General features: G+C 47.6%; 2 protein-coding genes across 4 annotated transcripts; one reads left to right on the top strand and one right to left on the bottom strand.

Annotated features, from left to right (window-relative positions):
• Positions 1-611: 611 nt before the first annotated feature.
• On the bottom strand, positions 612-3,126 carry LOC113579917 (tripartite motif-containing protein 72). The gene is made up of 4 exons (XM_081724772.1): positions 2,540-3,126; positions 2,251-2,346; positions 1,837-2,083; positions 612-1,192 (listed from the first exon to the last, which is right to left on the bottom strand). The coding sequence occupies exons 1-4, from the start codon at positions 3,122-3,124 to the stop codon at positions 612-614; spliced, it is 1,509 nt and encodes a 502-aa protein (XP_081580898.1). The 5' UTR covers positions 3,125-3,126.
• Positions 3,127-3,245: 119 nt separating this feature from the next.
• On the top strand, positions 3,246-14,003 carry dna2 (DNA replication helicase/nuclease 2). 3 transcript variants are annotated; one of them, XM_027014144.3, is made up of 23 exons: positions 3,257-3,649; positions 3,783-3,830; positions 4,498-5,480; positions 5,678-5,845; positions 5,924-6,107; positions 6,554-6,702; positions 6,785-6,916; positions 7,158-7,386; positions 7,554-7,671; positions 8,223-8,379; positions 8,592-8,783; positions 8,995-9,225; positions 9,480-9,596; positions 9,803-9,912; positions 10,084-10,193; positions 10,354-10,575; positions 10,655-10,848; positions 11,937-12,026; positions 12,110-12,317; positions 12,608-12,697; positions 13,152-13,334; positions 13,515-13,661; positions 13,864-14,003. In XM_027014144.3, exons 1-23 carry the CDS (start codon positions 3,611-3,613, stop codon positions 13,918-13,920), a joined length of 4,158 nt encoding a protein of 1,385 aa, XP_026869945.3. In that variant the 5' UTR covers positions 3,257-3,610; the 3' UTR covers positions 13,921-14,003. The 3 variants fall into 3 exon arrangements, with proteins under 3 accessions (XP_081580699.1, XP_081580700.1, XP_026869945.3); XM_081724573.1 differs by lacking the exon at positions 13,864-14,003 and having other exon boundaries at positions 3,246-3,649; positions 13,515-13,854; XM_081724574.1 differs by lacking the exons at positions 3,783-3,830; positions 13,864-14,003 and having other exon boundaries at positions 3,246-3,649; positions 13,515-13,854.
• The last annotated feature ends 289 nt before the right edge of the window (positions 14,004-14,292 follow it).

Below are 14,292 nucleotides of genomic sequence, written 5' to 3' on the forward strand. Positions count from 1 at the left end.
CAAATCGGAGAAATGAAATACAAAATGTATCGCGCTGAATGAGCAACGTTTGATTTGTTTTTAAAAATCAAACTTGGTTAAAGAACTAACCCATGTTTAGCTAGGCCACTGTACGAAGCCTCAGCATCAGGTCATTCCTTACTAGAATGGGTTTATTTGTCGATTTATTTCTTTTTTTGATGTTGGATGTAAACCCAGATTTACATTTACATTTCTCACTCATCTAGCACAAAAAAAAAGAACTAGGGTTCGCCTACTGTTCGTGTCCATTAAAAGTCTATAAGCACATAAAGCACAGCGTTTCCAAGCTGTGGGCCACGATTATTCAGATACAAGTACAAATACATGTGCATGCTATAAACATACAAATACAAAATTGTATCATCAATATTTATTTTGACAATATATTGCTTTTAAAAATCTGTATGCCTTTCATAGTTCTGTGGAGGCAAAGCTGACAGCTAAGAGCCAACGTTGCAAAATACTGGACAGTAAAAGAAGATGGCTATATCTCACTGCCACAAGTGCACGTGCCCTTTACTATAGCAAAAATAAACACAGCAAAACAGCACACTGTCTGTAAGAGAGAAAACAATGCAGGACATGTAGCGCTACTGCAACCTGCCTTCCTTTTGGTCTTCAAGGTAGAATAAGACAAGAGGCTGTGTGTTCTGCTCATCGACAGCCATGCAAGGGTTGAAGACAGGATAGACGGGCCCCAGGAATTCTACCGAGAATGAATGGAGTAATGTCAGTGTGTCAGCATCATGGAAAGACACTGTTCCTCTTTGGAAGTTTACCCACACCCCAAGTTTTTTAATCCGTTTTCTTACTGGCAACAGTGTCTCTTCAGAACCGTTGCCTACGAGATATTTTCCATTTCCATGATAGATATAGCAGAAAGCCTCATACGAGGAGCTCCTGGACATAACCGCATCTGTCTCCGCTGACGTGGTACTGGGCCCATATGACAGACCAATAAGCCAGTACGGCTTTTCCCAGATAACTACCTCCCAGTAGGGAGCGCCGCTGGAGAAGGACTCCCTGGCCAGGACGTTGTACTCAGCAGAAATGTGCTCTCCATCCCCCTTCTCCTGGCTGGCCTGCTTGCTCCAGCGCACCTCCAGCATGTCCGATGAGACCTCCAGCTTAGGGTGTGCCGTCTCTGCGTCAAAATGTATTGCTCTGAGGTCTGAAGGGATATGCAAAATACAGCTCGACCATTGGGAAGCCTGCTTTGTTGTGACCTTTTAAGGAAACACACTTTGTGGGACATTCTCATGTTTAGGAAGTCGAACGTACTTGCCCACGCTTTGCCAGTGGAACACAGCTTTTGGAGCACAGCTTCAGACAGGCCATCAACCGTTCTCTCCACCGTCTCCATCCTTTGGGAAGTGCAACATTCCCACTCCGCTGATGGTAGTGATGCTAATTCCAGTCTTTTCCTGTGACCATGATGAACGATTTTAAAATCTAATTCTGAGATCAGCAGCAATTAAAAACTCTTTTGTAGTAACCCAGTCATCCTTACAGTAGAATAATATAAATCATGTTTGGTTGAACAAAGCAACTAAACGACTCGTGTCTTCTACTTTTTTCCAATTAAAATGTCTGAGGCCACATATATTCATACAAAATTGCAACAGTGACTTGTTATAAGCAAAGATTAGTTGAATATTAGGTGAACATGCCACACCCACCGAAGTCTGTGTATTCTGAGATGCTGTAAGAGCATAACATGGTACAATATAATTACACACAATATAATTTTATATATATAAAATGAAAAGCTCAGATAAAGTCATAATCATATAAACGACACATTCAGATGATCACATCTGCCTTTCACCTGCAAGAATTTCAGAGGGTTCTTTTCTTGGAGGAGAGACTGTTCTGCACTCATGACACTCTTAATGTCTTCAATATGATGCTTTAAAAACTCTCGCTTGGAATCCAGCCACTTGTTGGAGTGAAGGACTTCCATGTCCAGAATATCTATCATTAGCTGCTGTTGCCCATCAATCACAGCTTTCATTTGACTGTATTTTTCTCTTATTCTGACTTTGCATGCCTCTGCAGAACACTGGAAAAAAAATGTAACATATGTATGTTTCAAGAAAAAAACATACATTTTATTTTGAAAACTGCTGGCGGTTATTTCTATTTACGAGTTGAATTACAGGATGTAAAGTTGAAAAGCTGTTAATATTTCGATGATTGTAGTAATAAACAGTATCAGTGAACATTCACCGAAACATGTGAACAGAGTGAGTCCAAGTCCTCTATTGCGCATTCAGCCATATGTCTACTCTGTAGCAGCTGGGCTTCTCTTTCTTGTAATGATTTCTAAAGGGCCTCAGAGGAAGAGAACAAAGGACAACACACATTCACAGTCTTCTGTTTTCCATGAACCAACAGAAACACAAACACAAAAAATGTTTGAAATCATACAGTATTTATTGCCTTTTTATATTCCAATGACCTGGTAGCAATATCTAAGACTGAACCAACCAGGGTAGTATCATTATCCATCTCGTACCTTGAAGTGTGAGCAGGCTCCTTGCACCTGCACCACCTGGTGAGTGTGATGTGCTCCAGCCGCCACACAGAGAGCGCACACCACCGCCTGGTCTTCCTGGCAGAACAGCTTCAGGTCTTCACCATGCTCTCGGCACTTGTAAGAAAGGAGGTCCTCGGCCACTTCAATTAGTGTATGACCCCTCAAGTGCGCCCTCTGCTGGTGAAGAAGAGTGTGAGCTGAACATAGGGACGCGTCACATCTTAAGCAGCTTTTCACGGCCACGGAAGATCTATCAATACAGTGATCACACATGATGGGCGATGGTGCTGTCCGAGGTGCCTCTTCCTTCCTGGGCTCATAGGTACTCGCATGCTGCACCTTTCGCTGAAGATCTGTGTTGATTTCGAGCTTTAGATTAGATGGAAGAAAGATCTGACATTCTGGACAGAAGAGAGGTCCTCCTGAACCCGCATCAGAGCCATTCACGTTCCAGACGATGCGAATGCAGGTCTGGCAGAAGTCGTGTCCGCAGGGAAGCGTTACTGGGTCTGTGAGCAGGTCTGCGCAGACAGGACACTTTAGTGTTTGTGCTATGGGTTCCATATCACCTCCTGCAGAAGACCCACTCCACTGACTGGACTGTGCTGGATTTCCATCAATGTTTTACAACGGAAGCTCTAGTTTCAACGCTATTGTGTTATGCGTGGATCACCTTTCCGTAGTTATCATAAAGTCATTACACCTGCATGTATAAAGTCGCCCGTATGCACAATAACCACGGTGTATATTTATTGATCTTTGAGTTTATTTCACAGACATGAATTGCACGGAATTGCACAGAAATGAATTGCACAGACAAGAGCGCAACTATGCGCTGTCACCAACGCTAGGTGGAGCTGCCTACTTTTGCAAACCTCGAAAGCTGCAGACGAAAGAGAATGTTTGTAGTTTCCCGCGAATTTATGGAATCGAGACAGCGCTGCCTAGCAACACTCTCCCTGAACACGACTAAAGATCGCTGTGTTTAGCGGATTTATTTGGTTTTATTTACTTATTTAACTGCTTGGACAGCTGTTTGCCTAACTCCCCATGTCGGCGATGGTGAAAGCCAAGTCTCGGAAGAGCTCTGTAAGTATTATCCAGGGATCGGTTAGCCCAATCTGACCTTTAGACCAGACGGCGAGACATAAAAACGCCATTAGATCCAGTAGTACTAGTCGTTCAGGTGTCTCCGTCTAACGTTAAACTCTCTGTGTTGCAGATGAGCAGTGGCCTGCAATCCAACATTTCCATGTTTTTTTCCTCAAAGGTAGGTTAGTTACCTAATGAAGCCTAATCGGTTTCCTTTAGTGGGCGCTTGCAAGCTGGTGACATGACGAGACAAGCCTAACTTAGCTAACGATGGCTGTAGACGCAGCTCCGCTCCTGCCGAAACCTCTCAGGGTAGCTGCGCTGCACTCACTTTGATCAGTACGCAGGTGATGCAAACTTAGCACGGGGCATGTATAGGCAGCACAGACAGCCCTCATGTTTTAGGGGGAGGTGTATTTTTATTAACTTTATTAATCTCACATGGATTTCTAAACAAGGCGTTCAAACTACTTTTCTGAGGCTGTGTTAAGTGTGGCCTGCATACGCACTCAAGCAGGTGAAAATAATAAAAGAGTAAGTTGAAGTTTTAGAAGGCACTGACCAAAGTGGCTTTGTGTTATCTAGCACTCCAAAGCCTTGGTGTTAAACTACACAGTACAGCAGTAGAAGACGTCCGGTTTACAGGATGTGTGTGCTGTATGCACGTGCTTCCGTAGGTCAGTGGGCCTCTTATTTAATTTGCCATTGAGTGGATGGCTATAGTGGTCGGACCTGCTGATTGTAGCATTAAGCCGTGAACGTTTAAGAAATTCAGATGAGGTAAACTAACTTGGAAAAAGAAGTGCCCCAACAGTCTAACTCCCTCACCTTCCATGTTTCCATAGATGTCACAAAAATCCCCCAGAAGAGGTACGACCGTGTGTTCGACTGCAAACGCAGAAGTCTCTGATGAGGTGGAGAATTTGGACAGGGAGATCACAAGCCTTCTGCTCTCCCCCTTCGCCATCCCAGAGACGCCGGAGAGCGAGACACGGGCGCCTGCCACGGAGGGACCCCGCTCGCCCGTTTCTCGTAGCCCACGCTCCAGAAGCTTAAACTGCAAGACCAACCTGATGGCCAGCAGGTCCTCACTGCCGCAGGAAAAGAGGAGCCCGAAATCAGGGGACACTTTGGAAGAGAAAAATGGCATCAGTCGTTTTGTCTCTGTGAAAAGGTTGATGGGTTCTGAGAGCCTCCAGAAGACCAAGCGCCCCAGAGTCAGGCAGTTCCAGAGAGATTTTGAAAAGGAATCCAGCTCACCGGGAGAAGATCTAGACACATTTCTTCAGATCATTCGTGACTCTCCTGATTTTCAAAATGGCACACCGCAGAAAGGTGACTCGAAGAACACTGAGAGGAAGTCTGGCAAAGTTAAGAGGATTCTTTCTGAGAAAAACAGTGAGTTTTCTACCTTGTCAGAAATGAAAATGGGAAAACTGACTTCAGAGAAGGTGTATGGTGCTACTGTCTCTAAACATTCCAAAGATAATCATCTTAAAAAACATGGCTCAAATGAAAATGAAAAAGAAAATAAGTTTGTCCTCGTTACGGCGCCCAAGACAAACATGGCGGAAATGCCTAGTGACAACCAATCTGACCTTGTATTGTCATATAGTTCTTGGATATGTGATAACAAAAAGCAGAAAAGTGTTCTCAGTTGTCCAGTAAATGAAAATAAATCATTGAAGGAATGTTCTGAAGTGCTTGCTGCCCAAGAAAAAGACTTGACAAACTCTGAGGAGAATTTCACTGATCTAGAGGACAGCTGGTTTGATGACAAGATGGAGCAAAGTTTGGGGGAGCTGAAACTTCAGAAGTCCAACTCTGAGTAAGTTTTGCAAATCAACTCAATAATCAAACCGGTTTTTTTGTGGGTTTTTTTTTTTTTTTTTTTTTTTTTGTGTTTTAACATTTGAACAGTACTCGGTCTTCTGGTTAGCTTGGTCTGAGAAAGCACACTTCACTTTTCACTGTACATTTTAAAACTTTTGTTTAAGATGGACTTTGCCTTTGTTTCATCTATAGAAAGAAGATTCCAGAACACGTTATATTGGCTGCTGGTCACAAAAACCGGTACTGGGTTTTGGAGGTGCAAGAGACCTCTGGGTGTGGAAACTACGCCGAGAAACATTTAACGATCACCTGTTCAAAGACCATGCAGCACACAGAGACCTGCGTTCTAAAGGATGGCTGGTTAGTTACAAATACAACTGACTCTGCTTCCAGCTTTTTTATGCCGTGGACATAACCCTTTGTGTTCTCTTGCTTAAGGGCTACCACTGCAGTAGCTGTGGGGGACATCATTCATTTGGAAGGAGAGCGTGTTTCCGGCTCATGGGTGATCGACAACGACTCTGGTTACCTGGTGCTCCTGCCTGATCTGCTTATCTCTGGGACCAGTATCGCGAACAGTATTCGATGCATGAGACGAGCTGTACTTGGAGAGATGTTTAAGGTATTGCTAAACAAGCAGGCCAAATGTTGAGTTATGCGTTGCAAAGAAACTGAGCCGTTAGATGTCAGACAGGTAGATGATGCCAAAATAAATGTTTTTGCTTGTAAATGGAAGGGGTAGTGGTTAGGGGGCTTGTCTTGTGGTTGGGAGGTGCTGGTTTGAGCCCCGCCGCTGTTGGGCCCCTGAGCGAGGCCCTGTGTAGGTTTGGGCTGCCTGCCATGTCCTAGCCCACACCTGTTGATGGCGTGGCAGTCAGCAGTGGTCTTCTGTGCCTGTAAATGGAGGCACTTAAGCAGGATTTAAAGTGCTAAGACCAATAAAAGTCCCATAAAGCGAAATGGTAAGAAAGTTGGTTAGTGGTCGACTGTGCACAGGACCTTTTAAGATGTAGGACGTGGTCCCTTTGCTCTTTTGGCTGTGACACTTTCAGCACTTTGTTCCCACAGACGTTTGATGGCGGCAGCAAGCAGATGCTGAATGGAAGCGTAGTTCACGACGTCTTCCAAAAAGCTGCCATGTCTTTGGACTTCTCTCTGGGGAAGCTGGAGGAACTCGCCAGTGAAGTGCTTCTCAGTCCTAACTACCTCAGACAAATGTGAGTGCCGGGGTAGTTCTCTCAGCTTTGCGTCGTTCGGGACAGTGTGACTTGAGCATGTTCCCTTGTGTTATGCGATCAGGTACAGTCTGAAACTGACTCAAGCAGACATGAAGCAGGAGGTTGAGGAATACCTGCCCGCCCTGGCTGAGTGGGCAAAAGACTACCTCTACACGTCTCCAGAGGCAGGACACAAGCAGCTGCCTCTTAAACTGTGAGCGTCACTCACTCCTTTACCGCGCACTGTCTTGCACAGCAGAGCAGGCTCGAGTGTGTCCTGTTTTCAGCAATAGCCTACACGATAGTAGGGCCTGTCCCGGTTGGTCGGCCTTCTTTATGACCTTCTAGATTTATTTGTTTTCCCTGGGTGGTCAGGAGGGCTGTTTGTAGCGGGGACTGTTTGTGTTCGATTAGATTAGCTCAGCTTGGTCCCTTCGTGCCGCTGCCGTTCTCAGCCCCAGCGACGGAGCACCGAGCAGGAATGAGTCACTCAGCACGGTCATCGTCACCGACTTCGTGGACATCGAGGAGAACATCTGGTGTCCGCGCTTCGGCCTGAAGGGGAAGCTGGACGTGACGGCAGGCGTGAGGATCCAGCGGCGAGGCAGGCCGTGCCTGGACAGGGTCGTGCCCCTGGAGCTGAAGACAGGCAAAGAAAGCAACTCCATCGAGCATCGCAGCCAGGTGAAGAGTAGGTGGGACCTCGCTGACGGTCCGCCTCCATTCGGTGCTCCCCGAGACCATGTCTAGCAGCAGAAGCATTTTTGAAACAGATGTTTGGTAGATTGGAGCAAAACAGTATTTTTCGGTTCCAGTACTGAGGCTGTAAGCCCCACCCCTTTCCTCTGCAGGTCATTTTGTATACTCTCATGAGCGCCGACAGACGCGCAGACGCTGAGGCTGGTTTTCTCATCTACCTGAAGACAGGCAGTCTCCACCCTGTAGTGGCCAACCACATGGACAAAAGAGGTTAGTCTCACCTACCAGGCTTTAACTAGAATGTACATCTACTACGTAGTTGGACCACTGTCCACAAAGGCTGTTTGTTTGTTTTTAAAGGTCCTTTTAAAAATCTTGCTCCAGATTCACAGATCATAAAGCGAACATAGTGAAAATGCTGGAACATCTCACTTTATCTTGTTCAGCCATGTCCTTAATTCATCTGGGTGGTTTGAATTTGAAATTCAGTCAGTTCTTGGTTCTGGAGTAGGACAATATCCTTTTAAAAAATATGGTTATAATTTATTATATGATATATAATGGTTATTATTTATACCACAACTATTGTTAAAGCAGTTGGACAGAGGAAATGAATGCCACTAGCAGATATATTAACAGATGAGTTCTGCCCACGGAAGAGGATGTATTTTAATGAGGCTTTGGGTGACGTTTATCTGAACCTCCCACGACCTTACGTAAGGAATGTTGTTCTGGATTTTGCTTGTATAGTTAATGCTGTAAACTAGTGCGATTACTTCCTTGGCACCTCCTTGATAACCCGGTGCTGTTGGTAATGGCAGAACTGCTCAAACTGAGGAACACTCTGGCTCAGCATGTTGGCAGGAGCCTCACCAGGGTGGAGGGCCGAAGCCGCATGGCGCCAATACCTGGCATCATCTCGGACCAGCAGGCCTGCAAGTTCTGCCCACAGAGGAGGAACTGTGCCCTGTACAACAGGTACCAGTGGCTCTACCTACTGACACAGTGTATGCGTACATGTTGCGTAATAGTATTGGGACCTTTTTAAATCAGCAACTTCTGCAAATAGCAATTCCCTGTCAGACTTTTATAATGTGTCATACATGTTTACACGCAAGTGGCGCTTCTCATGAGAATTTCTCTTGCTTCTGCGCTGCTCTCTGAACGGCTTCTCCTGCCTCCGGGTCCAGAGCTGTGGAGGGGGTCCTGGGTGCGTGTCCCCCAGAGGCCCCCGAGGGCTTCCTGCGGCCGGAGAGCGAGCACCTGCGCCAGCCCCACCTGCGCTACTTCAGCCACTGGCTGCTGCTCTGCAGCCTCGAGACCCTCACCGTGGAGAGCAAGAGCAGCCGCCGCGGCGTCTGGCTGTGCTCGGCTCAGGAGAGGTGGGCACCGGGATGGGAGCAGCGGGCCGTCGGGTTTGCGGAGTCCCAGGCTTTCCCCCGTGGAGGTCTCGCCCTCCGTGCAGAGTTCAAATCCAGCCCCAGTCGGCCTTTCCAAGAGCTTAACGGGCTCGGGCGGCCGGACTTGTGAACTCTGTAGGAAGGCGATGCCGCGTTCGCAGCCTTCGGCTCAAACGTTGCTGCCGTTCTGCAGAGAGAAGAGCGGGAGCTGCATGGGGAACCTGGTGCTGGCCGAGCGCGCGGCCGTGCTGGCCGACGACGTGTACTCGCACCGCTTCCAGCGCGGGCAGGGAGACCACGCCCCCGTCGGACTCCTCGTCGGGGACAGGGTCGTGGTCAGCGACCAGGACTCTCGCTTTATCGGCCTAGCAACAGGATATGTAACTGCGGTGACCAACACTACGGTGACCTGTTCTTTGGATAAGTGAGTCATGTTGCAAATCCTGCTGTTTTCCCACTCGTGTTATCAAACAGTCGGTAGAAATTTCTCATGAATACCGTCCAGTGGTGCGCACTCTACCCCCAGCTGTGAGGCCGTGAAGGCCTGTCCTAGGGTGTCTTGCCGCTTCTGTTTTTGAACTTTCCTAGTTAGTGACTGAGGCTGATGGATTGTTTCTACACGGAGACCTCTGAGTGTTTGATGAATTCATTGACTGACTGAGTGCTTCGCTGCTTTAGGAATCTCTCCAAGTATTCCTTGGACATGGTGTTCCGGCTGGACCAGGATGAAGGTGCGGGGGGGCTGACCACTCATCTGGGAAACCTCTCCATGCTGATGGAGAACACCCCAACCAGGTCGGTGCGGTGGGCCCCAGCTTGGAGCTGTGCTGCTTTCTATGGCAGAATGAGCTGTGCTATATGTGTGTGTGTGTGTGTGTGTGTGTGTGTGTGTGTGTGTGTGTGTGTGTGTGTGTGTGTGTGTGTGTGTGTGTGTGTGTGTGTGTGTGTGTGTGTGTGTGTGTGTGTGTGTGTGTGTGTGTGTGTGTGTGTGTGTGTGGCAGTGAGCGGCTCAGGCAGCTGATCGTGGAGTACGAGCCTCCTCGGTTCATCGAGAGTCTCAGCAGTGTCCTGCCCCGAAATGCCAAGGATACTGTAGCCACCATTCTGAAAGGTGCCTCAAAGCTTCCCCTTCTGGTCTTGAGAAACATCCTTTAAATAGAATCTGAATCTTCTATTTATTTACTGATTATTATCCATTTCCCCTGCACTGCACAGTCTGCCCAAGTCCCTCTTTAACAGGAGATTTTACTGTTTTGAGATCTGTCGTCCTTCCACACCTCAGGGCTCAACAAGCCTCAGAAGCAGGCCATGAAGAAGGTGCTACTGTCCAGGGACTACACACTGATCGTGGGCATGCCTGGCACTGGGAAGACCACCACCATTTGTACCCTGGTGAGGAAGGGGAGGTTCTCCCTTTTGCCTGTTGTGCACTGGTGTGAATAGCGGCTACAGTGTGTAGTGCAGGTCTGTGTTTTGTCGAGGGAACTTGCCTTTCCTTTCCTCTCTCCTCCCCACACACCTCTGTCCTCGTGTGTGTGTGTCTCCTCCACAGGTGCGCATCCTCCACGCGTGCGGCTTCAGCGTTCTCCTCACCAGCTACACTCACTCTGCCGTCGACAACATCCTGCTGAAACTGAGGAAGTTTAAGATCGGCTTCCTGCGCCTGGGCCGCGCCCACAAAGTTCACCGCGACGTCCTGCCCTTCACGGAAGAGCATGCTCGTGCCCGGGGCGTGCGCACCCTGCAGCAGCTGGAGGACTTCTATAACAAAGAGGTAGATACGAGTCTGCTCGGCATTTTGGGAAGCCCCGTCTCTGTGCTGGCTGCAGGCTCACGCACCATTCTACCCTCAGCTCGTCGTGGCAACCACATGCATGGGGGCGAAGCACCCGATCTTCAGCCGACGCCGCTTTGACTTCTGCATCGTGGACGAGGCGTCTCAGATCAGCCAGCCCGTGTGTCTGGGGCCCCTCTTCTATGCCCAGCGTTTCGTACTTGTGGGGGACCACCAACAGCTGCCCCCCATTGTCCAGAACCCTGAAGCCAGGTGCCCTCCCTCCGCTGCTCAGATTTTGTGCTGAAGCCACACGTCCCTTCTGCGTTGGTGTTTGCCCGTTCTTGTTTGGATGTTTAGTCACGGCATGAATGCGGCATGCTGACAGATTCTTTCTCAATAAAATGTCAGTCTACAAACCTCAATGACATGGATATAATATACAAAATGTTCAACCACAGTAACCAAACATCACTAAGGAAAATGGCAGCGGGAAATTATGAATTTGAGATCCTAAATAAGCCATGTGGTATTGGATTAAGTTCAAGTTCAAGTTCGGTTTATTTGTCACATACATAGTCATACACAGTACAACATGCAGTGAAATGGTGGAGAGTGCTCTGTCCAAACTGAGGAAGAGAACCAGGGGTGCATAGAGAAAAAAATATATATACAGATAAATATATATTCTATGTATGTACAAAAATATATTAACAATGTATGTACAATATATGTATATTATGATTATATACACAATGTACAATGTATATGGTTGAGTATATATGTACACAATCTACAGAATGTACAGATCCATTGTATAGTACCATATCTACAGTTGTTGTAACAGGTTAATTGAGTATAAATCTAAATCTATATATATAGATGTACAGATATACAGTCATGTTACGTGGTGGTGGTCCCCACAGTTTATCAGTTTCCCTGATTCAGGGCCCGAATGGCCTGTGGGAAGAAGCTCCTCTTCAGCCTCTCTGTCTTGGCCTTCAGGGAGCGGAAGCGCCTCCCTGACCTCAACAGAGAGAAGAGTCTATTGTTGGGATGGGTGGGGTCCTTCACAATTTTCCTGGCCTTGGTTTGGCACCGCTTGTAGTAGGTGGTCTGCAGGTCAGGAAGTTCCGAGTGAGTGATGCGCTCTGCTGAACGCACTACCCTTTGGGGTGCTTGTCTGTCCTGCTTGGTGCTATTTCCAAACCAGACTGTGTAAGATGTTACCCTGGACATGAAGTTATGAAAATGCCTCACCTTGTCATCTTGTGAGTTTCTGTGATGACTCGCGTCCTCTTGTGTAGCTGTGATGAAACTGAAGGACTGAGTATGCTGGCTTTTTTTTCCCTGTGTCTCAGAGCTCTGGGTATGGATGAGAGCCTGTTCAAACGCCTCGAGCACCACAGAGAAGCCGTGGTTCAGCTGACTGTCCAGTACAGGATGAACAGGTGGGCATCCCGGGACGGTGGATAGAGGTGTGTGTGTGTGTGTAAGATGGGCTGTAAACACTTGCCTGTGTGCTTTGCTACAGTGCGATCATGTCCCTCAGCAACGCCCTGATGTACGAGGGCAGGCTGGAGTGTGGCTCAGAGCGGACGGCCTGCGCCGTGCTGGATCTGCCCTGCAGGGCAGCGGTAGAGAGGGAGCTGGAGCTGTATGTGTGTCAGCCCCAGTATAGTGCCTGGGTCCACACAGCATTGGATCCCCAAAAGCCTGTCTGCTTCCTGGACACTTCACAGGTCAGCCTCACGCAGCCTACGGCTCAGGTCTCTACACGAATGGTCAGAGAGGCTCAGATCAGCTAAAGGGTCGGTTACTTCCTGTTTGAAATGGTGGTACTTGATGTATAATGTGCACACATTAAGTACTGTAGCTGCTCTAGTGCTTTATGGCTCACACATGAGTTCAGTAAAAAGGAAACTGTATATAAGACTTTATTTGCGAATGTTAAATCCTTGTCTTTTTTAAAGCAATCCCTAAACGCATCAGTGTAATGAAGGCTCCCTCGTTCTCTGGGTCTGCATGGCAGGTTCCTGCTTTAGAGACAGTGGAGAAGGGCGGTGTTAGTAACCACATGGAGGCCGCGCTGGTGCACACCATCGTCAGCCTGCTGATCAAGGTTAAAGTGTTCAAGGGGGTCACATCACACTTTTATGTGTAGTAAATGTTTCTGGTTTGTGGGGTTTATTAGTTAAGGACCTGGCTGTTACCCAACCCTCACTCTGACTGACTAATGTACTAGGATTTTTTACATTTCTTTATGCGCATTTGTTTATTATTGACATCATCTGGAGGTTGAGACTTTTTTTTTTTAAATTAGGTCAATAGATATTTTTGCCCAAAGGTGTATAATTTTAAAGTGTTGTTTATTTAAAAATATAGCATAATGTAACTCAAAAATTGAGCAGTGTTACTGTAAAAGAAGCCAGGTGCCTGGTGGATGACCACTGCTCCTACAGTTTGTATACTATTGTTCTTTTAGGCCAGGAAACGGCTCCACTCAGCCTAATGCCAGCGTGGAGGTGGCCTTTGGTCTGGTTTTCCAAAATCTGAGCTTTGAGTTGCTGTTTCAGGCGGGCTGCAGTGCGGGAGACATCGGCGTCATTGCTCCGTACCGGCAGCAGCTGAAGGCTATCTCAACTCTGCTGGACGTGGAGGCCTTCAGGGCTGTGGAGGTCAACACTGTGGACAGGTACCAGGGCCGGGACAAGAGCGTTGTCATCGTCTCCTTTGTCCGGAGCCACACGGACGGCAACGTAAGTGGCAGTGTCGGAAGAAATAGTGTCATCGCGCAAGCGTGGCCAGTTTGACTTGCTTTGGTTAGACTCCGAGTATAAACACTCAGGATCATTTGCTTAGTCATATTTGCAGTTGAGGGAGACCAACCCAGCGCCACATGTCGTTTGGTTCCAACTTGCCGTGCGTGTGTGTCGTAGCTGGGTGAGCTGCTGAAGGACTGGCGCAGGTTGAACGTGGCCATCACCAGAGCCAAGCACAAGCTGCTGATGATAGGCTCTGCCCCCACGCTGCGTCTCTACGCTCCTCTGGAGAAGCTCCTCGCCCACATGCAGCAAGAAAACATGATATCCTTTACGGTGGCCTCCAGTCCTGGCCCGTCTCTAGGAGCCCGTCTCAGCCGCAACATGCCTGCCTGAGCTGACGAGTTCACGTAGTCAGCAGAGAAGGGCTGACGGACCCCGGGCCTTTAAATCAGTGGTGCGTGGGTGGGGAAGTGATGTCACTGAGCTGTCAGGTGGGCTTTGTGTTCCCCTTAACTTGTAGCACGTCTTCCAGCTACCGCCTGCAGCTCCTGAAGCACTGCCAAGACTCTACCTGGGATAATGAAATGATCCGGCAGGGAATGACTACTGCTGTCGTGCCGTTATCTCCCATCTCCCAAATCCTGGAAGTAATGTGAACACTTGTGTGCGTGTTTTTTTTTTTTTGTTTGTTTTTTTTTGTCTTTCTTCTTTCACGCACATCTTGTTAGGAGTTTCCTCACCAGTGAAAGGGAAAGAAAGCCAAGTCACCATTAATAAGTTGATCATACACTGTTATTAATACCTCAGAGTTGAGCTGTGCCAAGGGCTGACTGATTTTGCTGTATGTAATTCCTACCTCATTTGTGAGATTAACCTTTTAAGAACTTTTATTAACAGATTTTGTACATTTATTTGTAGATTTTTAATGTGAGTTTTTTTTTTCTATTTTGTA

The sequence above is a fragment of the Electrophorus electricus genome, chromosome 12, assembly GCF_041902795.1.
Source record: "Electrophorus electricus isolate QZ-2024a chromosome 12, ASM4190279v1, whole genome shotgun sequence".
In the NCBI taxonomy this organism is placed as follows: Eukaryota; Metazoa; Chordata; class Actinopteri; order Gymnotiformes; family Gymnotidae; genus Electrophorus; species Electrophorus electricus.